The sequence below is a fragment of the Podarcis liolepis genome, assembly GCF_965112155.1.
Source record: "Podarcis liolepis genome assembly, chromosome: 1".
Taxonomy (NCBI): domain Eukaryota; kingdom Metazoa; phylum Chordata; class Lepidosauria; order Squamata; family Lacertidae; genus Podarcis; species Podarcis liolepis.
This window is the reverse complement of record NC_139554.1, coordinates 107,410,399-107,436,771: the sequence shown is the minus strand read 5'-3', so window position 1 is coordinate 107,436,771 and position 26,373 is coordinate 107,410,399. Positions and strand designations below refer to the sequence as shown.

The 26,373-nt window shown below is 43.7% G+C and overlaps 1 protein-coding gene across 5 annotated transcripts in view; it reads left to right on the top strand.

Moving 5' to 3' along the window:
• The first annotated feature begins 1,962 nt into the window (after positions 1-1,962).
• The window catches only part of FAP (fibroblast activation protein alpha), a 56,493-nt gene continuing 32,082 nt past the window's right edge, over positions 1,963-26,373 (top strand). The window contains exons 1-13 of one of the 5 annotated variants that reach the window (XM_083493799.1): positions 1,963-2,110; positions 6,137-6,223; positions 9,018-9,102; positions 12,541-12,609; positions 14,552-14,647; positions 15,796-15,890; positions 15,968-16,042; positions 16,589-16,641; positions 18,349-18,421; positions 20,335-20,455; positions 21,692-21,846; positions 23,294-23,397; positions 24,317-24,452. In XM_083493799.1, the coding sequence (XP_083349925.1) occupies positions 2,024-2,110; positions 6,137-6,223; positions 9,018-9,102; positions 12,541-12,609; positions 14,552-14,647; positions 15,796-15,890; positions 15,968-16,042; positions 16,589-16,641; positions 18,349-18,421; positions 20,335-20,455; positions 21,692-21,846; positions 23,294-23,397; positions 24,317-24,452 (1,236 nt within the window). In that variant the 5' untranslated portion in view covers positions 1,963-2,023. Of the gene's footprint in view, positions 2,111-6,136; positions 6,224-8,352; positions 8,714-9,017; positions 9,103-12,540; positions 12,610-14,551; positions 14,648-15,795; positions 15,891-15,967; positions 16,043-16,588; positions 16,642-18,348; positions 18,422-20,334; positions 20,456-21,691; positions 21,847-23,293; positions 23,398-24,316; positions 24,453-26,373 lie in introns of those variants that run through there. The other 4 variants (XM_083493800.1, XM_083493801.1, XM_083493802.1 and 1 more) reach the window with 4 other exon arrangements.

Here is a 26,373-nt window from a genome sequence, read left to right as displayed (position 1 = left end):
GCATGGCATGATGGGAGTTGTAGTTCAGAAACAGGTGGCGGGTCAGAGGTTCCCCACACCTGCTCTAAAAGTAAAAGGATGTATTCTCAGAAGGAAAAAGAGTATGGATTTATACATTAGGAAGCCTAGGGCACAGGTGAACGGCATTCTTGGGGAAATTGTATATTTATAACATCTTGGATAAAAGAGAAAGTATTGATAAACAGGTTCTTAATATTACCATAAAGAAGCAAAGTGAAAGGGCAAGTATCTTAGCACTTGTATGTATGTGGATTGTATTCACTGTGTGATGCATCTACACTAGCTGTTTAATTTGGAGTGGGCATCATTCATTCCATTAAAAAAAAAAGTTCAGATTTTTATAGAGAATTCAGATTACATTGTCTCTTCTGGTATTTTTCATGTTGCTTTCTTGTCTTTCTGGGATAGTATTTTGGTCTTAAAGCACAATTATATTGTGAACCTACCCAGTGTAGATTTGCAAAGAATTATTGGGGCTTTTAAGGCCACTGTAACTTTAATTAGTAGTATAATTGTCGTGTCATTAGTCAGTTCCTACACCAAAAAGGATCCCGATTTGCATAAGATATGCATACGGTAAAAAAGGTAAAGGTAAAAGACTCCTGGCAGTTAAGTCCAGTCGTGAACTACTCTGGGGTTGCGGCGCTCATCTCACTTTACAGGCCGAGGGAGCCGGCACTTGTCCGTAGACAGTTTTTCTGAGTCATGTGGCCAGCATGACTAAGCCGCTTCTGGCGCAACGGAACACCGAAACCAGAGCAGCGCACGGAAATGCTGTTTTTTACCTTCCTGCCGGAGTGGTACCTATTTATCTACTTGTACTTTTTTTGGCGTGCTTTCAAACTGCTAGGTTGGCAGGAGCTGGGACTGAGCAACAGGAGCTCACTCCGTTGCGTGGATTCGAACCATCGACCTTCTGATCGGCAAGCCCAAGAGGCTCAGTGGTTTAGACCACAGCGCCACCTGCGTCCTATGTATATGGTAATTAATAGATGCAACTGCACGTTGCAATTTAAATAGAAATACATTGCCATGGGGGGGGGGATACTTTGGCCACCTCATGAGAAGAGAAGACTCCCTGGAAAAGACCCTGATGTTGGGAAAGATGGAGGGCACAAGGAGAAGGGGACGAGATGGCTGGACAGTGTTCTCGAAGCTACCAGCGTGAGTTTAACCAAACTGCGGGAGGCCGTGGAAGACAGGAGTACCTGGCATGCTCTGGTCCATGGAGTCACAAAGAGTCGGACACGACTAAACGACTAAACCAACAACAAGAGGGGAAAACGCCAAGTGGCTTGGATGCCTGCTCAGTCTGCTGGCAGTGTGCTGCTCCAGGCTCCTCTATATTTTTATGCTTCCTTTTCTTTCTTTCTTTCTTTTTCAACAAAAATAACAAACAAACAACAACCACAAACAAAGAAAATTATACACAACAATATCAAATCCATAAAATGGGATTCTCCTGTGACTTCCCTCCCCTTGTTCCTTAAATTCCCTTTTCAACTGCATGTCATTTCTACTCCAAATTGGGTTTTTTGCCTCAAATTTCCTATATTCTGAAATTACACGTGTTCTTAAAATCCTGTTTAAATGTATTAACCTGTTTACAATACTTTTGCAAATACATAATAAACATTTACCATGCTTTATAAAAATTTCTTATCATCTTGGTTCTTTATCTTTAAACCAGACTTGTCTGGAGCAACCCACGAACAGAGGACACCTTCAGATAGAGGGGAGAACAGGACTGTCCTCTGCAAAGGAGGACAGCCAATCTTAATTCCATCCATTCGTTGCTACTAACTTAAGTCCTTCTTAAGGATTCCTAAGGATTCCTTTGGATTCGGGCCTACCTCTGTAATGCAAGGCAGAGCTGCTATTTTTAAAATATATTTTAAAGAGGCAAGACAACTGGGGGGGGGGGAGGCTGGTTCACCAACAGGCCTGTGAGAAGCCTCCCTGCCAAAAAACAAACTCAGAGAACCTACCTGCTTTGCTCAGTATGGTGGTGAAGGAAAGGAGGTCGTCTTCTCTTCCAAGGCCTTCCTGTGAGCAGATGTTGGATAAAATTGCTCCTCAGTTGCAGGAGGTAAGGGAAAATGGCAATCTTGCACCGAGGTAGACTTCTAGTTAACACGTGCGCAGTTTGGGTGGCAATTTTACACGTGGACTCAAGTCTCTGCTACTTTTAAGACTCTTAAAATGCTTGCAGATCCAAGAGCATGGCAAGTTGTCGTTGCTGTTGAATTTGCTTGCAACTGCTCTGTTTTGCATTAAGGTGGTCCCTGGTTCAAATCTCGTCTCAGCCAGAGATATCTCTTTAATTAGCTAGATTCTCTTCCCCAGCCACAATGCTGTGAAAATAACATTGGCCTACCATGTTGTACACGGGCACAGTGAACTCTCTGTACTCTTTAAGACCAGGGGTCAGCAACCTTTCTCAGCCGTGGGCCAGTCCAGCGTCTCTCAGACTATGTGGGGGGCTGGACTATATTTTGTCGGAGGGGGGGAATGAACGAATTCCTATGCCCCACAAATAACCCAGAGATGCATTTTAAATAAAAGGACAAATTCTACTCGTGTAAAACCACCAGGCAGGCCCCACAAATAACCCAGAGATGCATTTTAAAGAAAAGGACACATTCTACTCATGTAAAAACACACTAATTCCTGAACCGTCCGCGGGCCAGATTGAGAAGGCAATTGGGCCGCATCCGGCCCATGGGCCTTAGGTTGCCTACCCCTGCTTAAGACCCTTGCTTGCATACCTTCCTTGGGACTAAAATAAATCCTGCTACTGGCTTGTGTTTAAAGCCTTACCAAGAAGCAGTGTAAAACCCTCATGCATAACCGATAACCTGTGGGAAGCCTGAAGGCAGGAATTAAGATCCATTTGGTGACGTGCTTTGCAGAGTTCCTGTAGGGATTACTAAACTAACATTTATGAAGTACTTTTGAACGCCTGAAATGAGTTATATAAATCCTACATAGATAATGAACCAGCTCCTTCCTTGTGCAAGGATTTATTTCTAAACGAGGGGATATAATTTGCCTAACTTTGGCATTTAGCTGGGTAATGGAATGAGTTTTAATTCAATTGATCAATTTAGGTTGCAATTCTTACCTAGAAGCAAGACCCACTGAATTCAATGGGACTTCATTCAGTGTAGACACTATTAGGGCTGGAACTGTAAATCGGCAGGTATTTTCATGTTAATCAACAAAAGTCCCAATATTTCCCTCCGTAACTTTATTATTTATAATAATTAAATCTCTTTACTCCCCTATACCCGTAGGTATCAGGGCAGTTCACAATGTATGAGCAGTTGTTCACAACATATGTATGCACATGTCACAGTATGATGCCATTTTAAATGGGGACCGTGTATCTTGTGTAAGAGTAGTTTTGTTTGTTTTTTAAATGCTGCTTATTAAAATAATAGAAAGTAATTTAGAATTTACTTTTCAATTGAATAGAAATTTAAGCAAAACAGTAAAAAAAGAAAAAAAGAAATAGTAATTTTAACCCCCCCCCAAAAAAGCCTGTTTAATTAGAAATGTATTTTCAATCAAAATTACTGATTTTTAATTGAGGAATCAACTAAACATTTAGCGTTATGGCAATCATTCTGTCAGTGCCATAATTTCTGCTTGCCAGATGGAATAGAACATATCTCCCCCCCTCCCCACACCCTGTTCTGGAGGGGTTCTCTCAACTACTCTGAGCCATTTGGGCGTGGGGGGGGGGACCCCAATGCGTTAGCAGAATTCTTTATGTGACTTTCCACTACTGGGACTCATTAACTGGATCTGCCCCCAAGGGTAGGACTCAAATGCAGTCAGACTCAGAGAAGACTGACTGACATTAATAAGAGCCTATTTGTTTCAACAGGTGTACTCTTGAGTAGGAAGTGTTTATTTGCTGCCCGTTATTGAGGCAACACCTTAGGCAGGAAATGTGAAACTGTATATGCACGTAATTTCAATTTGGCCTTTCCTTTTTATGGCGTAAGTGAAATGAAATGCGTAATACTGGAACAGACTTTTGTCCACATGTGTTGGTTGCATCAGCACCCTTTCGGAAGGTGCTTGCAGCTGCGCCAAGTGGCCACTGGAGCCCGCTGTAGTGCTTACCAAGTGCTGTGCAGACTCTCTGCTCATCCGCTCTCTCCAACCATATCCAGCAAGGAGAGAGGAACCTGGGAACACTAGAGGGATATTTCAAAGAAATCAGTAGGCTTCAGTACTGGTTCCTGGTCCTGCTGTGGTGGTAACAGGTATCTCTTTCTACCCCCTGTAGGGAATAGCCTGTCATTGAAATTCTACTCAATATTGATCCAGAGTAGATTCCGACGTATAGTTAGCAGAGTAGAAACTTAAACACCTTGCAGGACTCCCAAAAAATAGACCAGAGGGAATTGTATTTCATCCAGCAGAGCTTTACTGCTGCGGAAGGGAAATGAGCATAATGGTCACAAATCCAATACACTCAGGATTGGCACTGTCCATAAGAAATCCAGTTGCAGCAGACTTAAACTTACAATAACTTATAATTAAGTCTAAACCTTAACACTAAGCATACTATGTACAGAACACCACACCAGAAGGAAAAGAGAGAGAAAAGACAAAGTGAATCGCAGGCTCCTTCTGGCCTCTTATTATAGCATGACCTTGACAGAAGATATAAGAGAACCAGTTTAAGCCTGCTGTACTCAGCTTCTCTGAAGGAATAACCCAAAGATCATGAACCTCCTGGTTGCTTGTTTCTTTCACACAGAGAAGCTTCCAGAACCCTCTTGAATTAAGTAGAATAGGAAAAAGCTCTACACATCGGATCGATACGTTTTGTACCAAGAAATGCAAACTGGCATAGCCAGAGCTCAGTGGTATCTCTAGGCAGGCCTGGGAATGTTTCTTGTCCAAAAAAAACCCTAGATAGCTGCTACCAGTCAGTGTGGCCAATTCTCAGCTAGGTGTACCAGTGATCTAACTCAGTATAAGGCAACTTCCTGTGCTTCCTAACCATGATGCTACAAAATTCATACAGCTCTACTCCATCTCTGCTAGCGGGGGGATGGCGGCAGTTCCCTTACCCCAAGTTATTTGAAGGGTTTGTTTATGTTGGCTCTAGACTTCCTTTCATTCCAAAACATTCCGACTTAACAATGGAAACTTCTAACCAATGAAATGAACACAAACCACAATATGTTAAATTCCCCCAAGGATCTAGGCTCCACACTTTTAACTATTGTTTACCACCATCCGGTTCTTCTAAGACTCAGGCTTTCCATACTGAACTTGTAAATCTACAGAAACCGCTAGTCCATCCAGCTCTGGTGTGAGGAACCTTTGGTCCCCCAGATGTTGCTGAACTACAACTCCCACAAGGCACATGCTTTCTGGGGCAGATGAGAGATAGTTCAACAACATCTGGAGACACACCAGTTCCCCATCCCTGGCCTATTCTTTGGGGCAGTGACTCCTTAGGAACCTGGGCAGAGACCTTTCTTTCTTACAGAGACATCAGAAATTACACATATATGTGTAAAGCATGTTCTCACCATGTAAGAAAGGGAGAAAAGAAAAGAAATCATTGTAAGGCTTTCACCCAACTAAAGAAATCTTTGTCAATTAATTGTATACATTTTATTCAATCCATCGGTTGATTAAACCCGTAGAAATTTTCAAAAGAGAAAAGAATAGTTCTAAAGAAAAACCAAAATGTTTTTAGATTATGCGTCTTTGTCAGAGCAGCGACCTTCTTACAAGAGTCATTCACCAGTCACTCTCACCCCAGTGACATTTTTAAGATAGCATTTTGCCAGCCACTATTTTTTATACGTACTTGTATTGCCAATAATTGCCTGTTTAATCCAGGCATCTTTGTAATCAACTAATTCTTTTACAATAGATTAGTCTCAGCCACAATCACAACTACAATTCTATACCCACTTACCTGGGAGTAAATCTCATTGGACTCCATAGGACTTCTGTGTAGACATGTGTAAGTTAATGCTTTAAACACTGCAGCCTTAATTTTTTTTTAACCCTCATTTGGTTTAGTGAGTTTTCTTCAATGGGCGTGCAATATCTTGGTATTAATGCTTCCATCCAGCAGCACACAGGCCATTGCTGGTTTTTTGAAGCAATCGCTCCTCACCTAGAAAAGAGGATGAAGAAGCAGAAAGCCAAGACAATGGAGGTGAGCATGCTTTTTATTGACCACATGAGCAAATCACACCACAGCTAAGTTTCCCCCCCATCACTAACTTTTTTCCCTTGGCAAGGCTGTGGTTCCTTTGATTGCCACAGGGAGGCAGAAATTCAACAAGCTGAACTTTATCCGTGTATTTCTGCACTGGCCTGAAATTCTACCTGTTGAATCTCTGCCGTGCAGCTCTTAAAGGCATAGGAGGTTCTTCAGCAGAAAAGAAAAGAAAAAGTGATGAGCCCCATTGTTCTCATGTCATACAATTCATTGAAGGCTTTCTGCCAAGATCTCCCCAAACACAGAAGCTGTCATGGAAGAAAATTGTCCGGGCCATTCATTGTTCAAATATAAAGTGTATCCTTTAGGCCAGCTTCTATCTCCAGCATCTGCTGGAGAAGATCTTGTGTTTGCTGACTGTTAGTGGGCTTGGTGGCCAGGTGTAAGGTAGCTCTTTCCTCCTGCTGCTATTTCACATGAAAAGTGCAACAAGGAGAAAATGGTTCCGGTGAAAAGGCACTTGGCTCATACTCAACCTCACAAAGCTCTCCCAGTTTCTTAGCTCTGGTGTCCTTTCAGCGAAAGCTGCAAGCTGGGTGTGACAATCTTGCTAACATTTGAATGCTCTGATCCACTTCCAATCTGAGGTCATCAGCTGAGAATGTTATTAAATGCTGTTTGGCAGACCTAACCAGAAAAGGTTGGGGCTTAAGTTTCTGTGTTCAGTATGTTGAAGGGAAGTCTAGAAATCTAGAAAGGAGGGGGACACAGTCTTTAATACACAAACAATATCAGTGTTATTAACTAAGGTACCAACAGCGGAATCCTACTTAGCATGTTTCTTCAGAAGTAAATTCCACTGAATGCAATCTTCTTTAGCTTAGTGTGCTTAGGATTGCAGCATGAAGGATAGTTGGCTGCTGGCACAACTGCCCAGTACATCTTGGCCTTTTGCACAAAGCAATAAGCACAATTTCTCCATCAGTACAGTCCTGTGCATTCTAAGAGGCAAGGTGCCCCTTAATTTTTCTCCTGCTCCCTTTATACATTAAATACTCTGCATGTTTTATGTAGAAGTGCTTAATGGGGCTTACGCCAAAATAAATGCGTGCAGGTATGCTTGTGTGCATAGGATTGTAGGTTAAAGGTTGAAGCAATGTGTACAAAAACACAAATACTAGAGTAAGGTATTCATGTGTATGTATCAGAGAAAATGACACACACAGAGATACTTGCTGGCAGAGACGTAGCATGGGGGGGGGGCTGCCGGGGCAATGGCCCTGGGCACATTTTTCTGGGATGATCCCACCTTGCAAAGCAGCTTGGAGCAGGTGTCGCTCCGGTGGTGGCAAGAACTGGGCTGGCGCAGTGGGCTCCGTTCACTTCCCACGCCCGCCTGCCCCGGGCACCAGCAAACCACGCTACGCCACTGCTTTTGGGGGGTTGACAGGAGTTATAGTTCAGCAACATTTGGAAAACAGAATATGAGAGGACCGGACATGTTCAAATAACTTTCCTGCAAAAGTATTGGAACGAATGCTCAGTAAATGGGCTGTCTGCAAGAGCCCTATCTTCACCCTTAAAGTGTCACTCCCAACAGCTGCCTTCTTCCTTTTCATAAGGAAAACTTTGTGCCAGCAAATCGAGAAGAACCCCTGGTTAATAGCTTGTCTGGAAGAGGCAAATTGTTTCTGTTTCCTTTGAAAAAACACAGTGCTAATCAAAGAGCTGTTTGGGGTCTTTGATGAGGACATAGGAGGCTGCCTAATGGCAGGTCATATTATTTCTCCATCCAGTCCAGTATTGTCTGCTCAGGCTGACAGTGGCTCTCCTGGGGTCTTGGGCAGAAGTTTTTCACCTTGTGTGATTACCTGCTATCTTTTAATTGGAGGTGCTGGAAAGCATGGGCCCTACTAAAGAGCTGCAGTAATTTCCCTAAGGTATAAATCAGTCTTGTGTGTGTGTGTGTGTGTGTGTGTGTACACACATAACCCCCCAACTATATTTACATATGTAGATCCACAGATTCTCCACTTCTTCCTTAATTTGTTGCTGTATTATGAGTGCACCATCTTGCTTTTGAAAACGTTTCCTACTTCAAGTATTGCCAAAACCTCTCAGGGTGAAACAGCACATCTCCAATCTGCTGTTGAGTCACAGGACCCACAGACTCTTCATGTAAGCATCGTTAAGTTATGGTTTACATGAACGGCACTGATACAGCCAAAGGCCCGCTGCAGCCACCCACAGTTCACTTCAGGGCTGAGAACGCCCTCAAAAATCTGTTTCCTATTTTATGGAAAAACCTCTGAAATTTGGCATGGATTTTGAAAGCACATAAAGAAAACTGTCTGAGGCTTGGCCTCTGTTTGAGAAAGCTGACGCTGCTTTTGCAAACTGCTCTCAGAGATCCAGTGACCGGCATCCAGAAGAGGGAAGGAGAACTAAAAAATCTTCCTTAAGAGAACAAGCGGGAGAATGAAGGTCTGTAAAAAATAATAAAGTGATACATAAATAGGTCTGGATTTTGGAGGGCTTTAAAAACCTTTTGTTCTGTTGCTCGGCTGTGAGAAAATATCAGAGGCAGAAGGCACGCTCTCGACAGGAAAAAGAAACTGAAAAAACATATGGCTCAAGACATACTTGAAGGAGACTTCAGCTGTTGGCATACAATAGGCTGCTGAAATCCTATAGTTTTGCTTTGGGAGGAGGGGAATGGACTATAACAAAAGTCTTGAGAACTGTCGTTTAGGGAAGACTTGAATTGTAACTGATTTCTATTCTACAGATCCAGCTGAAAATCTTAGTTGGAGTGATCTCATGTCTTTTCCTGTCTTTGTTCATTATGTGTGCTGTATTAATTCCTCCGAAAGGTAAGAATTTTCATTCCTGGAAAATACAAAATCCTATGTCCATAAACGTGTCTGCAGGCAGAATTATTTTCGGCAGGACTTAACATGCATGTAACTTTGAGTAAGTTTGCACCCTAGCTTTTCTTTCTTTCTTTTTAAGCTACAGCTAACTAGTTTAACAATAGGGAAAAAATCCATTTGCTGTCTTCTTGCCAGCACTACTGTGGGTCACCTAAGGTATAGGGATTTGGGGCTGCCATTATCTATACCCTGGAAAAATACAGATGCCTGCATGTGTCGATGCAAGGAATCTTTTCAAGTGAAAAGTCTAGTTGCATTGCCATTGGTGCGCATCACTAGTAATACATTTTGACAAGGCTACAAACAGTGTTTGGAACGGCCATCTACCTGTTAGCATGCATTTCCGAACTCATGACATTTATGGCTTGTTTTCCTCCTATCCGTTGCTTTGGATCAGGTTACTGATAATCCTGGGTACATACAGTGTGCAAGCACTTGAGTCTGATAGGGTTTCCTTATGGGATCTGGCATCTTCCTGTATGTACATGTGAAGTCAGGCCTATCCAACAGTCACTCAGAGATTCAACATTAGTCATGCTCAGCTTATACCCACCGAAATGAATGCTCCTAAGTCAACTGATCTTAACTAATGAGTGACAGATACCACCCCATGACTGTCGGAACAGAAAGCCTCTCAAAAATAGAAAAGAAAAAGCTCATCCTACTCATTTTTTTTTTTTTTTAAAGAGAAGAATCAATGTTTCCTTTCTTTCATCAGGATAAAATAATGGGAATGTGTATCAGTTATTTTTGTTGCTGTGCATATTGTGCGGGGAGGGGAGTCCATCCTCCGTTAGTTCTATGTTTATATAAAACAGAAAATATCCTCTATTAATTCTGTGTGTGGTAGAAAACCAATTATTCAGCAAACCTTAAATGCTACCTTCAACAGCTTTACCAAAAGGTCCCTTAAGCTACTATGGCTGACAGAAGAGCTGAGAGATACTTAGCCTGAACTTTTGACAAGAAAAGCATATGAAAAACAGGGCAGATATTAATGAATTTTATTGCTGATGGGAGGCTAACATTTTACAGCATATAAAACGTTCATAGCTAGTAATCTTGACAGCCATTTATTTCTACTAGCAGTAGATAGCTTTTGGCACTTGGGTGCATATTTTTAGGGCTCAACTTATGTCAGTGATTGTGAGTTGTTTCAAACTGCTTTTAATATTAGATTTTAACATAACTAGCCCTGAGACCTTAGGATGACAGGGAGGTGAGGTAATTAATGATAATATGATTAATATTTTATCTCTGTAATCAGCTGGGACTTAATTAGACTGGCCTTCTTCTGTGCTTAGCCCCAGTAACCTTGTATTCAGAACAGATAACACAAGAGACAAGATTGCCTTGAACACATACAAAATGGCTTTTCCTTCACAATGAAGAACTAATCCTGCATAATATATCTAAGGACTGGGAAGAAGAGATTCCAGGACAAGTTCCAGCTTAAGCTTAGGGGCAACTTCTGTCTTCAGACAGCTTCTGTCCTTAGGCCCTTTTTCTCAGCCAAGTGGACCCTTTGCCTCAGGCCTCAAAACTGGACCATTGTGAAGTCAAAGTCAAAGTTTATTTGTTGTCGCGACCATCCTGGTCAATTCAAGCGACCATTGTGAACATTTCTGGTGCTGACTTCCCTCAGCAAACAGAATGTTCATGAACATTCCATGATACCACAACAGTTCATCCAGTGTGTAGGCAGGTACTAGAGCAGGAATGGGGAATCTCAGGCCCCCGGGGGTGGGGGCTGAATGTGGGCCTCCAAACCTCTTCACCAGGCACTTCATCAGACCACTCTCCTCACCAGGCACCTCAAGTGCTTTTGTCTGGCTGGAACGTGTCGTTGAACTGCGATAATGTTTCTTTCTTGCCAGGATGAGCAAAAGAGAGAAGTGTCTGTAGAAATCTCTGATTGCTGTGAGGAACATCTGTTGCTTCACCTGCTCTACCCTCTGGTCCCACTTCACCGCTAGCAGGTGGTTCTCAGAAGGTTGACCATAAGGGAGTGTGGTCTTCAGGTTGAAAAAGATTCCTCACCCATGTACGCGATGATCCGCTACAGCCACCACCATGTCCTTCTTCAGTACATTGCAATATAGATTATATCGCAAATATGCTGTCAGCCCTGAAGAAAAATATGAGCCCTGCAAGAGTCAGATGAAGACCATGTAGCCCTCCAGATGTTGATAGTCTCCAGCTGCCATCAGCCCCAGCCAGAATGAGCAATGGTGAAGACAGATGGGAGTTTTAGCTCAACAACATCTGGAGGGTCACAGGCTCCCCAGCCCTGAGCTACATAAATAGGTGACAAATGTCCTGTGAATAGACCTTATAACTACGAATCATGTAAGTTCCTAATACTGTGGAGTAACTTTTAGGTATTCTGGTAGAATTGCTGACAGTAGCATTTAAGATCCCCACTGCCCTCGCACCCAAACAGCATTGTCAAATATCCTTTATACCAGAAATACTATTAATAGCAGGTGCTTTATGTTAATTCTATGCTCACAATAGACATTTTTAAAAGTTTTTTTTTTCCTGGAATGTGTGCAGCGAGTCATAAGATTCCTTTCACTTTATGCTGATTAAAATGACACCCTTGTGTTTTAATGAACCGTAGTGTAAGCTTTTTATCCTTGGCTGTTTTGAAGCTCTCAATTAGAAAGTGCCATCTGATGGGAGACGAGCTTCTTCTTCTTTCATGTACATTTATTTTGAAAGATTATTGCTAACTCAGTATTTGCTATGATAGTGATTATTTGTGTGCCTAGACTGGCCTTCGGGTTTATTTATCTTGACAGCTTTCTTCTGCATTCGCGCTGGCGAGGAACAGTGTCAACAGTAGAAGTGACATGTGTGTTCTAGAGTAACTAATAGTTACATAGAAGAAGAAAAACAAGCATTATCTTTCCTTTTCCTTTTTAAATATTGATCTGTTAAAGTAAACGTGGTGAAATGTTTCATCGGGAGTCTGAATATATGACCTTGAGTGAAGTCCCTAAGTGAGGGAGTTATGGAGGAGCAAGTATCAGCAGATACAATGACCAGATATGTTTCTCCTCTGAGCACCTACTGAAATGGTGGTCATCTCAAATCTCCTTATTTACTACTGCAGCGTCACGAAGTTTTTGAAAATAAATTTGAACACATAGCTACGGAAAACAAGATACTTGTTTCTGAGAAATTGCTTGCTCAGAAACAACTTAAGGCTTGTGGTAGGTATTGTTCTAACTAGGCCAGGTTAAAAACAGACACACTTTGCAAAGATGTGCTAGCTTTTTGCTTAGCTGACTTAGAGGGACAGACTGAGCTCAGACGTTCTGCTAGCAGAAGCCCGTGCAAAGACTCCTGCTAATGCAACAATGCTTTCCCCAGGACCCGCCCAAGACATTTTGGCAACTGAGGCGAACGACAAAATGCCCCCTGCCCAACAGGGAACAAGGGGTGAGTGAAGTATACATCAGGAACAAGCGAAGAATAAAGATCTACATCAACAACGAGCTGGGGGAGGAATCAAATCAATCTTACCTAATGGTTGAAGTAGGAATCAAAGGCCTTTGTGAAGGGGGAGGGAGCGAAGATGCCTGATCTGAATCATTCCGGGTGGGTGCAGAGCCTAGAAGACCCCCTTTCCTCCCTAAGGTGGGAGGAGACTAGCAGCGCCTCTCGTTCTCCAAGAGGCTGCTATAGAGGCGGCATGGGGGGGGGGGAGCTGCCAAGGGGCAGCAGATTCAGCCTCCAGTTAGTGTGGTGCAGCCATTACTGGCACTGCTCCAGCAGGCAATACATTCCTTGCAGGCTAGATCTGCTGCCCTTGTAGGTCCTGCCACCCAAGGCGGTTGCCTCACCTTCCCTCATGGGTGGGCCAGCCCTGCATTCCTTCCACTGCTCCCCTTACTTACCCCAGGGGGTAGGAGAGGGGAGATCATTCTGTTGGGCAAACAGAAATGCTTGCGCTGATGGAACGATCTCCTTGGCACTAACCAGAATTCCAGGGATTACTCTCTGATGAATCAATTTAAAACACACACAAACACACAAGTTTGTAAAATCTGTGGGTAAATCAAGGACAGAAATGCAACAGGAAACAATTGCAAAGTTAGCATTTGCAGGAAACACTGGTATGAGGCTTGTACAACTGTGTTTTTCAGCTGTTCTCTTTCTAATCCTTCATAAGTATGTTACAGTAAATGTGCTCCACATAGGGAAACCAAGATGGAATGGCATGTTGACTCTTTGATCTGAGCCAACAGAGCTTAATGACAATATATCATGATGTATGCCTAAAATTGGTGAATTTCTGCAGTCTGAATTTTATTCCAAAATATTTTTTGTGAATTTCATTCATTCACTCATTTCATTTGATTTCATTTCATCCCCCCCCCCCTCTTTTGGGATGTCCCCTTCACTGCCAGCAGTTTCATTTGGGTGGTTGTTCAGTGTCAGCATTTACTGGCATACGCCTGAAATTTTTGGACATTCACAAAATTAGTCTTGGATTGTTAAGGTCTGCCAAGTTTTGGCCATTCACATGTACGTGTTTTAAATATAAATACAGTTTGAGAGATACAGCTAGGGCTGATATAAGTCTGGAATTTCCCAGATATAGCAAGGATTCATCCATCAAAAATGATGTCCTGGCAGAATTTTCAAAAAAGGGGGGGATGTCTGAGAAAATGCATGCATATGGCAGCCTATATAGGAGTGCTGATTTAGGGGTGATTTTCAAAAAACAACAACAGAGGGAACCTACTTCTTTTTTAGATTTTCCAAAGAAACACAACAACTTTGCCCCCCCCCCAAAGGCTCAAAATCTTTTGAGTCCGGATTTTCACTTTTTGAAGTATGGCAACCCTAAATACACTGAAGAACACAGGAAAAGGACCAGTGATTCTAAAACCTAGAACAGAGACCTTTATTGAACATTGCCCACCCTTGTTTGATATGAATGGAAAATGTTGTTTCATTGTTAATTCATTACATGGACTAGTTCAGCTGTGCTGTCTGGGGCTGATGGGCACCAGATTGGAGGAGGCTGGAGTGGACCTGCTTAGCTCATGATATAACAAGTGGAATTGACATGTGGGTGTTCCCAGTTATCAGTCAAAATGAAAACTGGCATTCTTCAGAGACATAGAAAACCAGATTCCTTCTGGTCTGAGGAAGACATCTTTTGTGTGAAATGAAGGGTTACTGCAGTTCATCCAGCCTGGTACTTTTCAGCGTGGTTATAGGCGGAAGGGTATGTGTCATATCATCCTACCAGGTCTACAACCTCCCAAACCCTCAGATTAGTGTCCAATTCAAAGGAATAAAATTCTAGAAACCATTTGTGCCTCTTGGCCGTGTTGTTATTAAATATCTCATTCCTGTTCTGTTTTTAAAGTTCGAAACAAAGGAAGCAATCCTAGACCTTTAACATTAAAAGAATATCTGGATGGAGACTTCAGTTACAAAACAATTTCTCCTTACTGGATTTCGGGTAAGGGACGGCACGATTTGTGGTTCAATGAGTATGTGGTGCTGAAACATCATTTTGGTGTTTTTTTTTTTAAAAAAAACATACAAACTACAAAGCTTGTGTCCATTGATGCTTTTGTTTTTGTTTTATGTTTTTTATGGGGGGTGTTTTTAAATATTTTAAGCTGCCCTGAGAAATGTAAATGCATTGGAAGTATGGGGTATGTGGTTTCTAAAACGAAAAAGTAAGTGTGGCTAAAATGTTCAAGGAATGGGAAAAGGTGAGGTGTATGGGGTTTCATTCTGCCATGTAAGTGCCTTGGTATTAACTAGTGATTGCAGATTGAGATCAATAGGATTTGCAGAAAATAGGGTGGCAGAAAAAGGGCAGGAAAGAAGGGGGTGGCAGAAAGCATGAAAGAAAAGAGCAGGGCAGAGGGAGAGAGACAGAAAGAGAGAGGGGGGGAGGGAGGTGGCAGAAAGAGAGAGTTTCTGCTGTTTCTGTAAAGCAAGCATAATATAGAACCCAGCAGTATAAATTGTGCATCGTCTAATCTCTGCCCCTATCTCAGGCTGCGTAATGCCAGTGTGGTGTAGTGGTTAAGAGCGGTAGATTCGTAATCTGGGGAACCGGGTTCGATTCCCCGCTCCTCCACATGCAGCTGCTGGGTGACCTTGGGCTAGTCACACTTCTCTGAAGTCTCTCAGCCCCACTCACCCCACAGAGTGTTTGTTGTGGGGGAGGAAGGGAAAGGAGAATGTTAGCCGCTTTGAGACTCCTTAGGGTAGTGATAAAATGGGATATCAAATCCAAACTCCTCCTCTTCTTCTTCTTCTTCTTCTTCTTCTTCTTCTTCTTCTTCTTCTTCTTCTTCTTCATACATTAAAAACACATGACTTCCCCAAAGAATCCTGGGAAATGTAGTTTACCCCCCACATAACTGCAGTCCCCTGCATGCTTAACAAACTACAGTTCCCAGGATTTGAGCTACCTGAGATGGCTCCATCTCCCCCCCCCCCGCCTCCACAACCTGAATTACAGCATCAAAGTATTGTTATTTTAGATCCATTTCCAACGTCATTTGCTGTAACAGATGCTGTAGTGAGATGACATTTGTAAACAAGCTTATTGTAATCATTCAGGCTATGTTTTTCTTCCTCCCTCCTAAGGAAATGAATATCTCCATCAGTTCCCAGAAGATGATATAATTCTTTACAATGTTGAATATGGGCAGTCACACACACTCCTGTCGAACAGCGTACTTGTACGTATTACTGTAATTTTTAAAATTGATCAAAAGGCCATGCTTTGGTTTCTAATTCATATCTTTAAATCTTTTAGAAAAAAGTCAATGCCACAAACTATATCCTGTCAGCTGACCAGAATTTCATGCTGTTGGAAAGCAACTACTCTAAGGTAAAATGTTTTTCAGCTGAGATTTGTGGGCGGAATCCAGTGCATTTGTTATGTTTGTGTAACTCCCCGTTTTTAGTGAACATTGGTCACGTTGTTAGTGAATGATAAAACTACCCCCCCTCCACCCATGTGGTCCCCATGTCCTCCCCAAATCTGCTCCATAGGTTTCGGGAAAATTCGCGCTGGCCACGCGAAATGCGAAAAAACTTTGCCCACGGGTTGCCTGAGTCTCATGGCGGGTCTCAGGGATGTGCGCTGTGGATGTCAACACACTCTACTTGGCTGAACAACCTGTGTAATTATTGTCCCTTATACTTTCTGGAAGCTAACCCGCTATCACCACCAGGAAACATTTCCAGCAACTTCCACAAGGTGGGCTGTGTTGTGATAACTGGTGCTAGGACAGTGCCATTGTGAAGGTTCGCAGAGCTTTCATAAAGGGAAACTGCCTTCTGTTAAAAAAGTGTTGGGAGGAATACTGTATGTTACTATGTTTTGGCTGTAATAATAACTAATCATGTTATGTTTCTGTTGTAACTTTTTCAGCTCTGGAGGTACTCTTATACAGCATCCTATCACATTTATGATCTTGGAAACAGGTAAGACTGAAAAGGTTTTATTTTATACTGACCCACGAGTCAATCTGTTCCGTGTTTGCTCTTGGTCTTCTATTTGGGCTCCTTTAAGGCATACTTTTTTCCTCTTAGGAGAACAGTGATGGCCACCAACTTGGGGGGGGGGCTTTAAAAGACAAAATCAGGGAGGATAAGACTGTCAATGGCTACCAGACTATGCTCTGCCTCCACAGTAATAATAATAATAATAATAATAATAATAATAATTTATTTATTATTTATACCCCACCCATCTGGCTGGGTTTCCCCAGCCACTCTGGGCAGCTTCCAACAAAACACTAAAATACAATAACCTATTAAACATTAAAAGCTTCCCTAAACAGGGCTGCCTTCAGATGTCTTTTAAAAGTTTGGTAGTTATTTTTCTGCGTGACATCTGGTGGGAGGGTGTTCCACAGGGAGGGCGCCACTACCGAGAAGGCCCTCTTCCTGGTTCCCTGTAACTTGGCTTCTCGCAGCGAGGGAGCCACCAGAAGGCCCTCGGCCCTGGACCTCAGTGTCCGGGCAGAACGATGGGGGTGGAGACGCTCCTTCAGATATACTGGTCAGAGATAGCAATGCTTCTGAATTCCTGTTGCTGGAATCCACAGGAAGGGAGCGTGTCCTCTTGTGCCCAGGTCCTGCTTGAGGGCAGTGGTGCCAACTTGGCCCCCAGATTGTGGGTGTCCAGTGGCACACGCAACGTGATGTCATGACGTCACTTGCGCCATTGCGTGTGCATGCTGCTTTGCCTCCGCCTGCCACCGCCACCCACTGCCTTGCCTCCTCTGGCTCTCCGGTGTGGTGGCAACTGGGCCAGGGCCTCTGCCTCTGCTGTGGGGCCTCAGTTAGGGCTTGCCGCAGATATGCTTGGGCACCCATAATGGGAATTTTGTGGGTGCCGAGGTGCCCCAGGCTCCTGTGAGTTGGCGCCTATGCCTGAGGGGTCCCTTATGGTTGACAACTGTGAGAACAAGGAGCTAGACTAGATCAACCACTGCTCTCCTTATGTTCTTCTATTAGTTAGGCTAGCTAATGGGCACATTGTTTCCAGTGACGTTGCTAAATTATCTGCTTCTAAATCGTTATATCCAATGGTGCACATAGCAAATTCTGCTCACGCAATGGGACTTTCCCTTCCTCTCTTCTCCCTGCATGCCTTCTGGGGCAGATTCTAAAGGTGTACAAGGAAGGGGAGAGGAAAGTTCTGTTGCACAAGCAGAAGTCTACTGCACTCGCGGAACTCCACCACAGGATATGACCCAAATACTCTCGGCGTGTGCAGTTTTTAGGCTCCCTTAAATCACAGCACCGCCATGACTACAGGAATACAATGGGGCTTGCCTCTGCTGCCCAGATGCTAAACACATTGATTTGGGAATAAGCTCAGTCAAATTGTTGAAAGAGAGAGTCGACATATTATAAAGTAAAAAATAATAAAACGAGTATCTGTAACCATGTACATGCCTAGATGGCTGCCCCCAACTATAACAAGAAATTAAATAAGAAAAGAAGCCCCGGCGTTGGTGGGCTCCATTGTGCCCATGCCCACCTAGGTGCTCACGAGGGTCCTTTTGCTTTGCTGGCGACCCTTCTTTGGGGATTCTTTTGGGGAAGTCAAGGGCTTTGCATGAAATCTGACCTTGAGATACCGAGCTTGCCTTTGCATCTTTCATTTCTTTCCCTTTGCAGTGCTTTTGTCAAAGGACACGAGCTTCCACATGACATTCAGTATATAGCCTGGTCACCTGTTGGACACAAATTGGTCAGTAAGCTCACGAAGTGTGAGAATAACGCTTCTATTTTTATGAGATTCATTTGCCTTTAGTGTTTGCTCAGGCATCGTTTTTGCAGGCCTTCTTATCTCTGCTTATCAGCTGTGCTTTAGAATATTGACTCTTAAAAAAGATAAACACTCCACAGCTGCCTGGAACTGTGGGTGGTTTAGCACAGAGCCCTGGTAATTGTTGGACCACTTTGTCTTTTCTGAAAACTAGACAAACCCAAGGTATAGGGACCAGGGTGTTAGGGTCTCTTCATTTGCTCTTTACCCAAAGACTGTAGTTTCCGACCCTCTTCTGTCTGCCCAGATGCAAAGACTGCCACACTGCAGTTCATTTCAGCAGCTTCCCCATTCTTGGGCTTCATATTTCTTCTGTACCACCATGAACCTCTAACCCACCCTCCCTACTGAGAAAAAAATCAGAAAGGGTGGATTAAGGATTGTGAAGCTAGAGTGAGGAGCGTGCCCTCTGCCGGGAGGACCGAGCCCTTAAGATTTGTTGCTTGTGGCCTCCCAAAAACATGGCCATGAATCAGGTCCCTTGTTATGCATCCTCTCAGCTCTATTAGCTGCAAGTCAATTTCTGCATGCTTTGGCAATGAGAGCTTTCCTGTTCCACAAAAACCTAGAGAAGGGTTCCTATTTCTGCCCTATTTCTCTAGGACAATATACAAAATAATAAGGGGGGATGAGGCTGTTAGTGGCTACTAGCCATGATGGCGATGTTCTCCCTCCACTATCCATGGCAAAATGCCTCTGAATACTGAATTCCAGCAGCGATCTGGTAGGCTGCTATGAGGACAAAATGCTGGACTACCTGGACCTTTGGAATGGTTCAACCCCCTGGGTTCTTACAAGATCAGGCGGTGTATAAATGCAGCAAATAATAAATAAATATATGGCCATTGTGTTTTATGCACACAACAAATTTGTGAGATCAGGTAGGCTTGGAAATATTGACTTGCCCACGGCCACCAGTTCTGCTTTAAGACTGAGCAAGGACTTGAACCCAGATTTTCCTAGTCCACTGGCAATATTGTATGGACTCAAGCATACTAGCTTTGCCCCCCCAGGGGCTGCTGGGCTTCAATTCCCACCACTGAACAGGTTTCCAATTGTTTAAAAATGTTTTAAATATGCTTTTGTTTTCTCTTTCCGCTCTGTTGTCTTACCACTTAGGTGTTTGCTGCCCTGGGCTTCTGTGAGAGGAAGGGCAGGAAAGAAAGCTGAATAGTAGGGTGGTATCCATTGCTACTCAAGGGAGACCCATTGAAAATAACGGACATGACCAACTTGGGTGCATTCATTTAAATAGGCCTATGCTGAGTAAAATTTAGCTGGATACAACCATTCTTATTCACAGTGGCGTAGCGTGGGTTGTCAGCACCCGGGGCAAGGCAAGTAATTTGCACCCCCTAACCCGTGGATTTGCGCCCCCTAACCTGTGGATTTGCGCCCCCTAACCCTAACCCCCAGATGTTGAGCCCGGTGCGGCCGGCCCCCCCTGCACGCCCCACGCTACGCCACTGCTTATTCATCATCCCCAGCCCGCATAGTCACTAGTTAGGGATGGTTGAATCTGCAGTCCAGCAATAGGTTCTTCATTGCTGATATGCATGGCATGGATCAGATCTCCAAATACTTGTGTGTGAGTGAAAAGGCCCCCATTCATACAGGAGAGATATAATTTTATCCTCGACTTGTCAGCCCCTAGCCACACTGAGCATTATGCCAAAGGATTTTCCTTGCAGCCTAGGGGAGTGAAAACTTGCACACCCTCTGTTCTGTAGAAACAGAAGTGCCTTCTGCCCTTTGCATCTAATTCCCTGTTTAGATGTGCTACTGTCCTCAATAGCTTGGACTGCATAAAATGCTTTTGGGTTTTTTCTTCCCAGGTTTATGTGTATCAGAATAATATCTATTTGAAACAAGGCCCCAGAGAACCTGCTGTTCAAATAACTACAAATGGTTATTGGAATGAAATATTTAATGGAATCCCTGACTGGGTCTACGAAGGTAAACATCAACCTGAAATCAATATTATTGCCACGTGAGGCAAGAGTTGGGCAGCAAACAGATATGATGCCCTGAGCAGCAGCCAAAAGTTGTTCATAGTGCTGTGTTTGTGTAGAAGGCTTATATTTCTCATAAGGAGTCCCTTCCTCAAAACTGCAAAAAGCTAACTGCTAACTACAAGCCAGCATGGTTATTCACCATCATAATTTACTATTTGTGAACAGCTTTGCTCAACATCTTACAGCAATAACATGCATTCTCACTGTGGTTTCCTAACATCCTGTATCTTGAGTTTTCACACCCTGCCACATATTTCTTCAGGGTAGGGTGGGGGGATATTTCCTTGTTAGTTTCTGCTAGGTTTTAGACCTACCCACTTCTGTACGTTTCTCAGATATCTGTCATAAAACTATCTGTCCAACTTAAGAACTAGTGCCGTGTTTATCTGTAATATTAGGACACAATTTCTTCTAATTTGGCTTCTGGAACACTCCACTGATAAAAGAGACTCTGGCTTGTGGGCTAATAAGGCCCACCAAGCCTCATCATTTGGTTCGCTTGGCCATTTCAGCCAATATTACCTGTACCCTTCGGTCAAAATTACTCACGTTCTTTATCTCAAGAGTATTTAACATCTATGAATATTTTACATTCTTTGAATTGTCATTGAATTGTCAAAAGGCTCCTGCTCACGTTGCTTGCCAACCACATCTATCTCCTGACTTCATGCAAATCCAATGGGGACTGCGTGATGACAGCCTTGCATTTTTATGTATATAGGAAGAAAAAATATATAACCCATGCTATTAACTAACATTCATACACGTTTAGCTCTGCGATGTTCTTGGACATAGTTACATTTATTTAGATGAATAACTAGGGCCTCCCAAACAGGGAACCCTCATAACATCCATCCATCACTGCCAATAAGGCTGGAATAATGCTATGCTTTGTTGCACTAGATTAGCTTAGCAATAGGTATGCCCTATCCTCTCCCCTTCCCTTTTAAACTAGCCATGGTATTTATCCCAAAAAAAATCTGTACAGCAGAAACAATGTCTCACGTGTCATTCAAGTTGCGGGCTTACCACTGGGACAGAGCTGCCTTGCTTTTTTGATGCATGGCAGCTTATCAGATAAATGGGTTCTATGTACACTGGTGTCCTTACAAGACAACGGTAGCTCATGATCCTCTTTTGTAGTAGAATAACATATATTTAACATGATTTCTCTTAGAGGAAATGCTTGCTGTAAAATATGCACTGTGGTGGTCTCCAAATGCAAAGAATGTGGCATACCTACAGTTTAATGATACTGGAATACCAGTTATTGAATATTCATATTATGGTGAAGATCAATATCCTAGAAAAATAAAGATACCATATCCAAAGGTATGTTTGGGGTTTTGTTGTTTGCTTTGCTTGGCTCTGTTGAATAAGATCTGATCATATTTCAGCGTAGAAATGCTTGGATTTCTAAGGTTTAATTGCTGGATTTTAATGCCTATTATTAAACTAACTATTGGGTTAAAGCATTGTATATTTTGATGATGACATAATAAAGGGCCTGGTCCATCGTTTTACCTTTACCATTGGACATACTCAGCCCTTGTCAAGCATCAGGGAATCTGATCCCTACACAGTAGGCTGCCAGGAACAGATAGACGAGGAAAGTCTTAACAATGTCTTTTATTCAATATTCACAGAGATGCTGCCTCTTTGAGTAATGGCATTGTTCCAAGTAATCTTCACACACACCCCAATTGTCAACAGCACCACCCACCTTACGGTAGCCACTTAGGGCGATTTGTCTCCAAGCCCTTTGCTCTCCTACTTTCAATGCTCGCTGGGTTCTGGGAGAAGGAGGATCTGGAAAGCTTTCTAGTGATAACATGTCAGCCAGCTGCTCTAGCTCTGCCTCCCCTGCCTCCTCCTCTCTCATTATTTCCCAGCTCTGCCCGTCATCTATCTCTAAGCTGTGACCTCTCGCAAATCACTGTTGTCAATCTATACTGTCTTCCTCTTCTCTGGAAGGTTCAGGCTGGGTAGGCGGGCTCCACCATTCCTCCTCTGTCCAGTCCCTGACATCCCTTCTGATAGCATAACTCTCCATGTCCAGGATGGCTGCTGACAGAAAAGGATAGAGACTGGTCGTAAAAGGTTCTTCTGCATGCAGTGAGAGGAGGGGAAGAGGCAGCTAAAGACTGGATCCTTCCCTTCAGTATTTTGAAAGGGAAGTCAAAGTTGAGCCAGCTAGCCTGGAGAGCTACTGTAAGAACTTCACCACAGCTGTGGGTTGCTTCCAGGGAGAAGCCTACTGTGTGGGCAATTCATTTGTGGATGGCAGTTGTGTTGTGGTGAGAGCACAAATGCAACACGTGAATGTGTAAAGTGTGATTCATGGCATGCCTGGGATATTGCTATTTTAAAAAACTGATTTATTATATTGTATCTTTGTATTTACGTTTCCCGTGGTCTTAATGTATTTTCTTTTGTATTAATACAAATCTTGGCCAAATAGCAGTATAGAAGTATGATGATGAAATATATTATAATCTATTTGCTCAGTGCCTTTTGGGGTGGGGTGGCATTGCAGGATGGCCAGCGCTCCCCCCCCCCCGATGCAGAGCTGGGGCACCGGGGGCTACTCTTGCTGAAGTGCGAACTTTGGCTCACACTCCCAGCTTGAAATCCAGCTCTGTGCCAGCCTGCCAAATTGGCCAATGGCAGGCTGGCACGGAGGTCAGACCTTCTTGGGAGTGGGCCTGGGGGGAGCAATCAGGCTTCCCTCAATTCCCTGGAGATTATTTTGAACCTGATTATATGTTTTCCTTTGAAGGCTGGGGCTAAAAATCCTACCGTCAGAGTGTTTGTTGTTGATGCTACTTATCCTGAAGCTTTAGGCCCTAAGGAAGTACCAGCTCCAGCAGCGATAGCTTCAAGGTAGTATTTTGTGAAACTGATATTTTCTTCTCTGTTTCTTTTCTTTTAGCAATATAATTTTTATTTTAAACAGTTTGACCCTGGGCTCCCCACCACTACTGCCCCTTGCAGATCTGTTCTATGGAAATAGTGTAGATGTTTGCTTTTCATTTTCCACTGCCATCGAAAAACTGCTGGTCATATCCTACTAAGTCAAAAACCCACTGGAATTGATGAACTTATGTTCCCTTTCCCTTTGATTTTAATGGGTCTACTCTGAGGAAGACAAATGTTCGACATTACTCCGACAGGCATAGGGAACATGGGCATAGCAAGGAGGGGCAGCTGTCCCCTTCACCATCAAGTCAATAAATAAAAATACTGAACTAAAAGTAGAAATTGTAGAAAGATTTGGGCAAATTTTTCTGAGCATTTGGGGTCAAAAGAAAGCGATTTAAAACAACTGTTGTCAAGACATTTCATTCCGAATCTGGTAGACAAAGCCAGATAGAGGATGATGACAGGTGTGGGTCCTGTCCCCCCTCCCCACATAAATCCTGGCTATGCCCATGGTGGGGAACCTTGGGCCAGGAGCTTGCATGAGGCCCTCCAAACCTCTGTCTGGCCCTCAGGTCTTTCCTTAGACCATACACTCCTCTCAGCCACATCCCCTCTCCCCACGCCACACCCTTCAACATACCCTCCTCAAGTGTTTTGACCTCGCTAGAATGTGTTCTTGAACACTGAGAATGCTTCCCCTTAGTCTGGCTGGAGGATCTGTAACTGTGGGATGTGTAAGTGTGGCCTTGAAAGGTTGCCCAGGTCGGAATGCAGTCCTTGGTTTGAAAGAGGTCTGGCTTGTCACAGATGTATTATTGAACACGCCATGCTGACCCCTCTCATAGTAAACAGCCCCTTTCTCTCCCCTCTTCTTTTCCAGCGATCACTATGTCACTTGGATTACTTGGGTGAGAGACAACCGAATCTGCGTGCAGTGGCTGAAAAGGATCCAGAACTTTTCTGTGTCAGCCATCTGCGACTACAATGACCGCTCCAGGTCCTGGGACTGCCCACAGGTACTGTTTCCCACCAAGCTAGTATTTTGATAGAAGACTTGCAGAAGTAGCTTCTGTTACCCACTGGTGAGCATTCACGGTCAATATATTACTTTTGTGCAAAAGTGTGGGGGGGGAGGGCACCCAGCCTTTATTGGGTCCCAAGCCCCGCCCACCTGGCCTGGCCAGATTGGCCAGGATTCAAATCAACAGGTGGCCGGAAAGCCTGCCCATCTCCAGCGGCTGGCCTGGGAATTCCCCAATGGCCGACTGCCTAGCCCCAGCATTACTCCTGAGGGGAAGGAGCCGGACATGATGGGCCGCAATAGCCGCCCACCGTGTCACCAGGTAAGCAGCCAGATGTATTCCTTTTGTGCAAAGGTGGGGTGAAGGGAAGAGTTTTCCGAACACTGGGTTGGACCCCATGCTCTTGTAATTGGGGCTCTGCTCACTGACAGCTCCCACTAATTGCTAGGGGCAATTTTCAGCAATTTCCCCTGAAGCCCAAGGAAGGGCGGTAACTCACTGACAAGTTCCGGGTTCAGTCCCTGGCATCACCAGGGAAGACTAGGAAAGACTTAGTGCCTGAAACCCGGGAGAGCCACTGCAAGTCTGAGCTAGATGAACCCTCGGTCCGACTCAGGGCTCATCCATACTGTGGTTTCATGTGGGTAGGAAGCTTCCAGGATCTCCATTAATTCTTCGTTGTCCATATTACATTCTCCAAATCATGGCCTTCCCACACTTTCCCCTCCCTCAATCCAGTTTTTCTTCTGTAAAGGTACCCATGGCCATTAGGTCCAGTCGCGAACAACTTTGGGGTTGCGGTGCTCATCTCGCTTTATTGGCCGAGGGAGCTGGTGTTTGTCTGCAGACAGCTTCCGGGTCATGTGGCCAGCATGACTAAGCTGCTTCTGGCAAAACCAGAGCAGCGCACGGAAACACCGTTTACCTTCCCGCCAGAGCAGTACCTATTTATCTACTTGCACTTTGACGTGCTTATGAACTGATAGGTGGCCAAGAGTTCTTCTGTAAGGGATACCCTAAAAAGGAGTATCTACCACTGACCTACAGGCAGGGCTGTTTTTAGCCAGAATGGCACCATTGCCATTATAAGAGAACATGGGAGGCCTTCATGGTGAGTTCTGGCACCTCTTTTTCTGAAAAAATAGCACTGCCTAAGGGCTATGGCCCTGCCCTTATATTCTTACACCCACTAATGGGGTTACTGTACTTGAATTCTCTTTGCCTTATTCATACCATCGTTGGCAGTGGCCCCGCTGATCTAAACGGAACACAGAGTCAGGTTTCAGACTGCCAAATTATGCTCACTGGACTTGGAACCAGCATCGTGGCAACGTCAGGTCCAAACTCCAAGATAATTGCACTTCTCAGCATGTCCTTGCCTGATGAGAGTCACTGCTGAAACCTCCACCACGTCCTGTTTATCAAGTGCTTTTTACCATATCAATCTGTGCACCAATGGTTAGTTAACAGGAGTGCGAGCAGATGGGAGAACTCCATTAAGCAGTGTTTGCTCAAAAGATCTCTAGGGGAATATATTTCCATCTCTTACTTTGTTTTCCGATTAAACCGGAAGTAATAATGCGTAAGAAATGTGGACTACTTCATATACTGGAAGATAATAAAAATGCAGTGGGAAAACAGTGTGAGGAGATACAGTGCTGCAAACTCAGAGCTGTGCGCTGAACTTCATGTTTATGTTCAGCAAATATGTCCCGATGAATAAAAATTAAACGCAGGCAAGAATTTGTGCGGTCAGCTAGAAATGCCCACCAAACTCAACTTTTCGAATGCAAAATAGAAGTTAAATTGGGATCGCCTATAGAAATTAAAACATGGACGTGCTTCTGTCCCCCCCCCCACTTGAATTAAACTGTAGCTCTGCCTAATTGTATACAGGGCCAGAGGCACCTAGTTA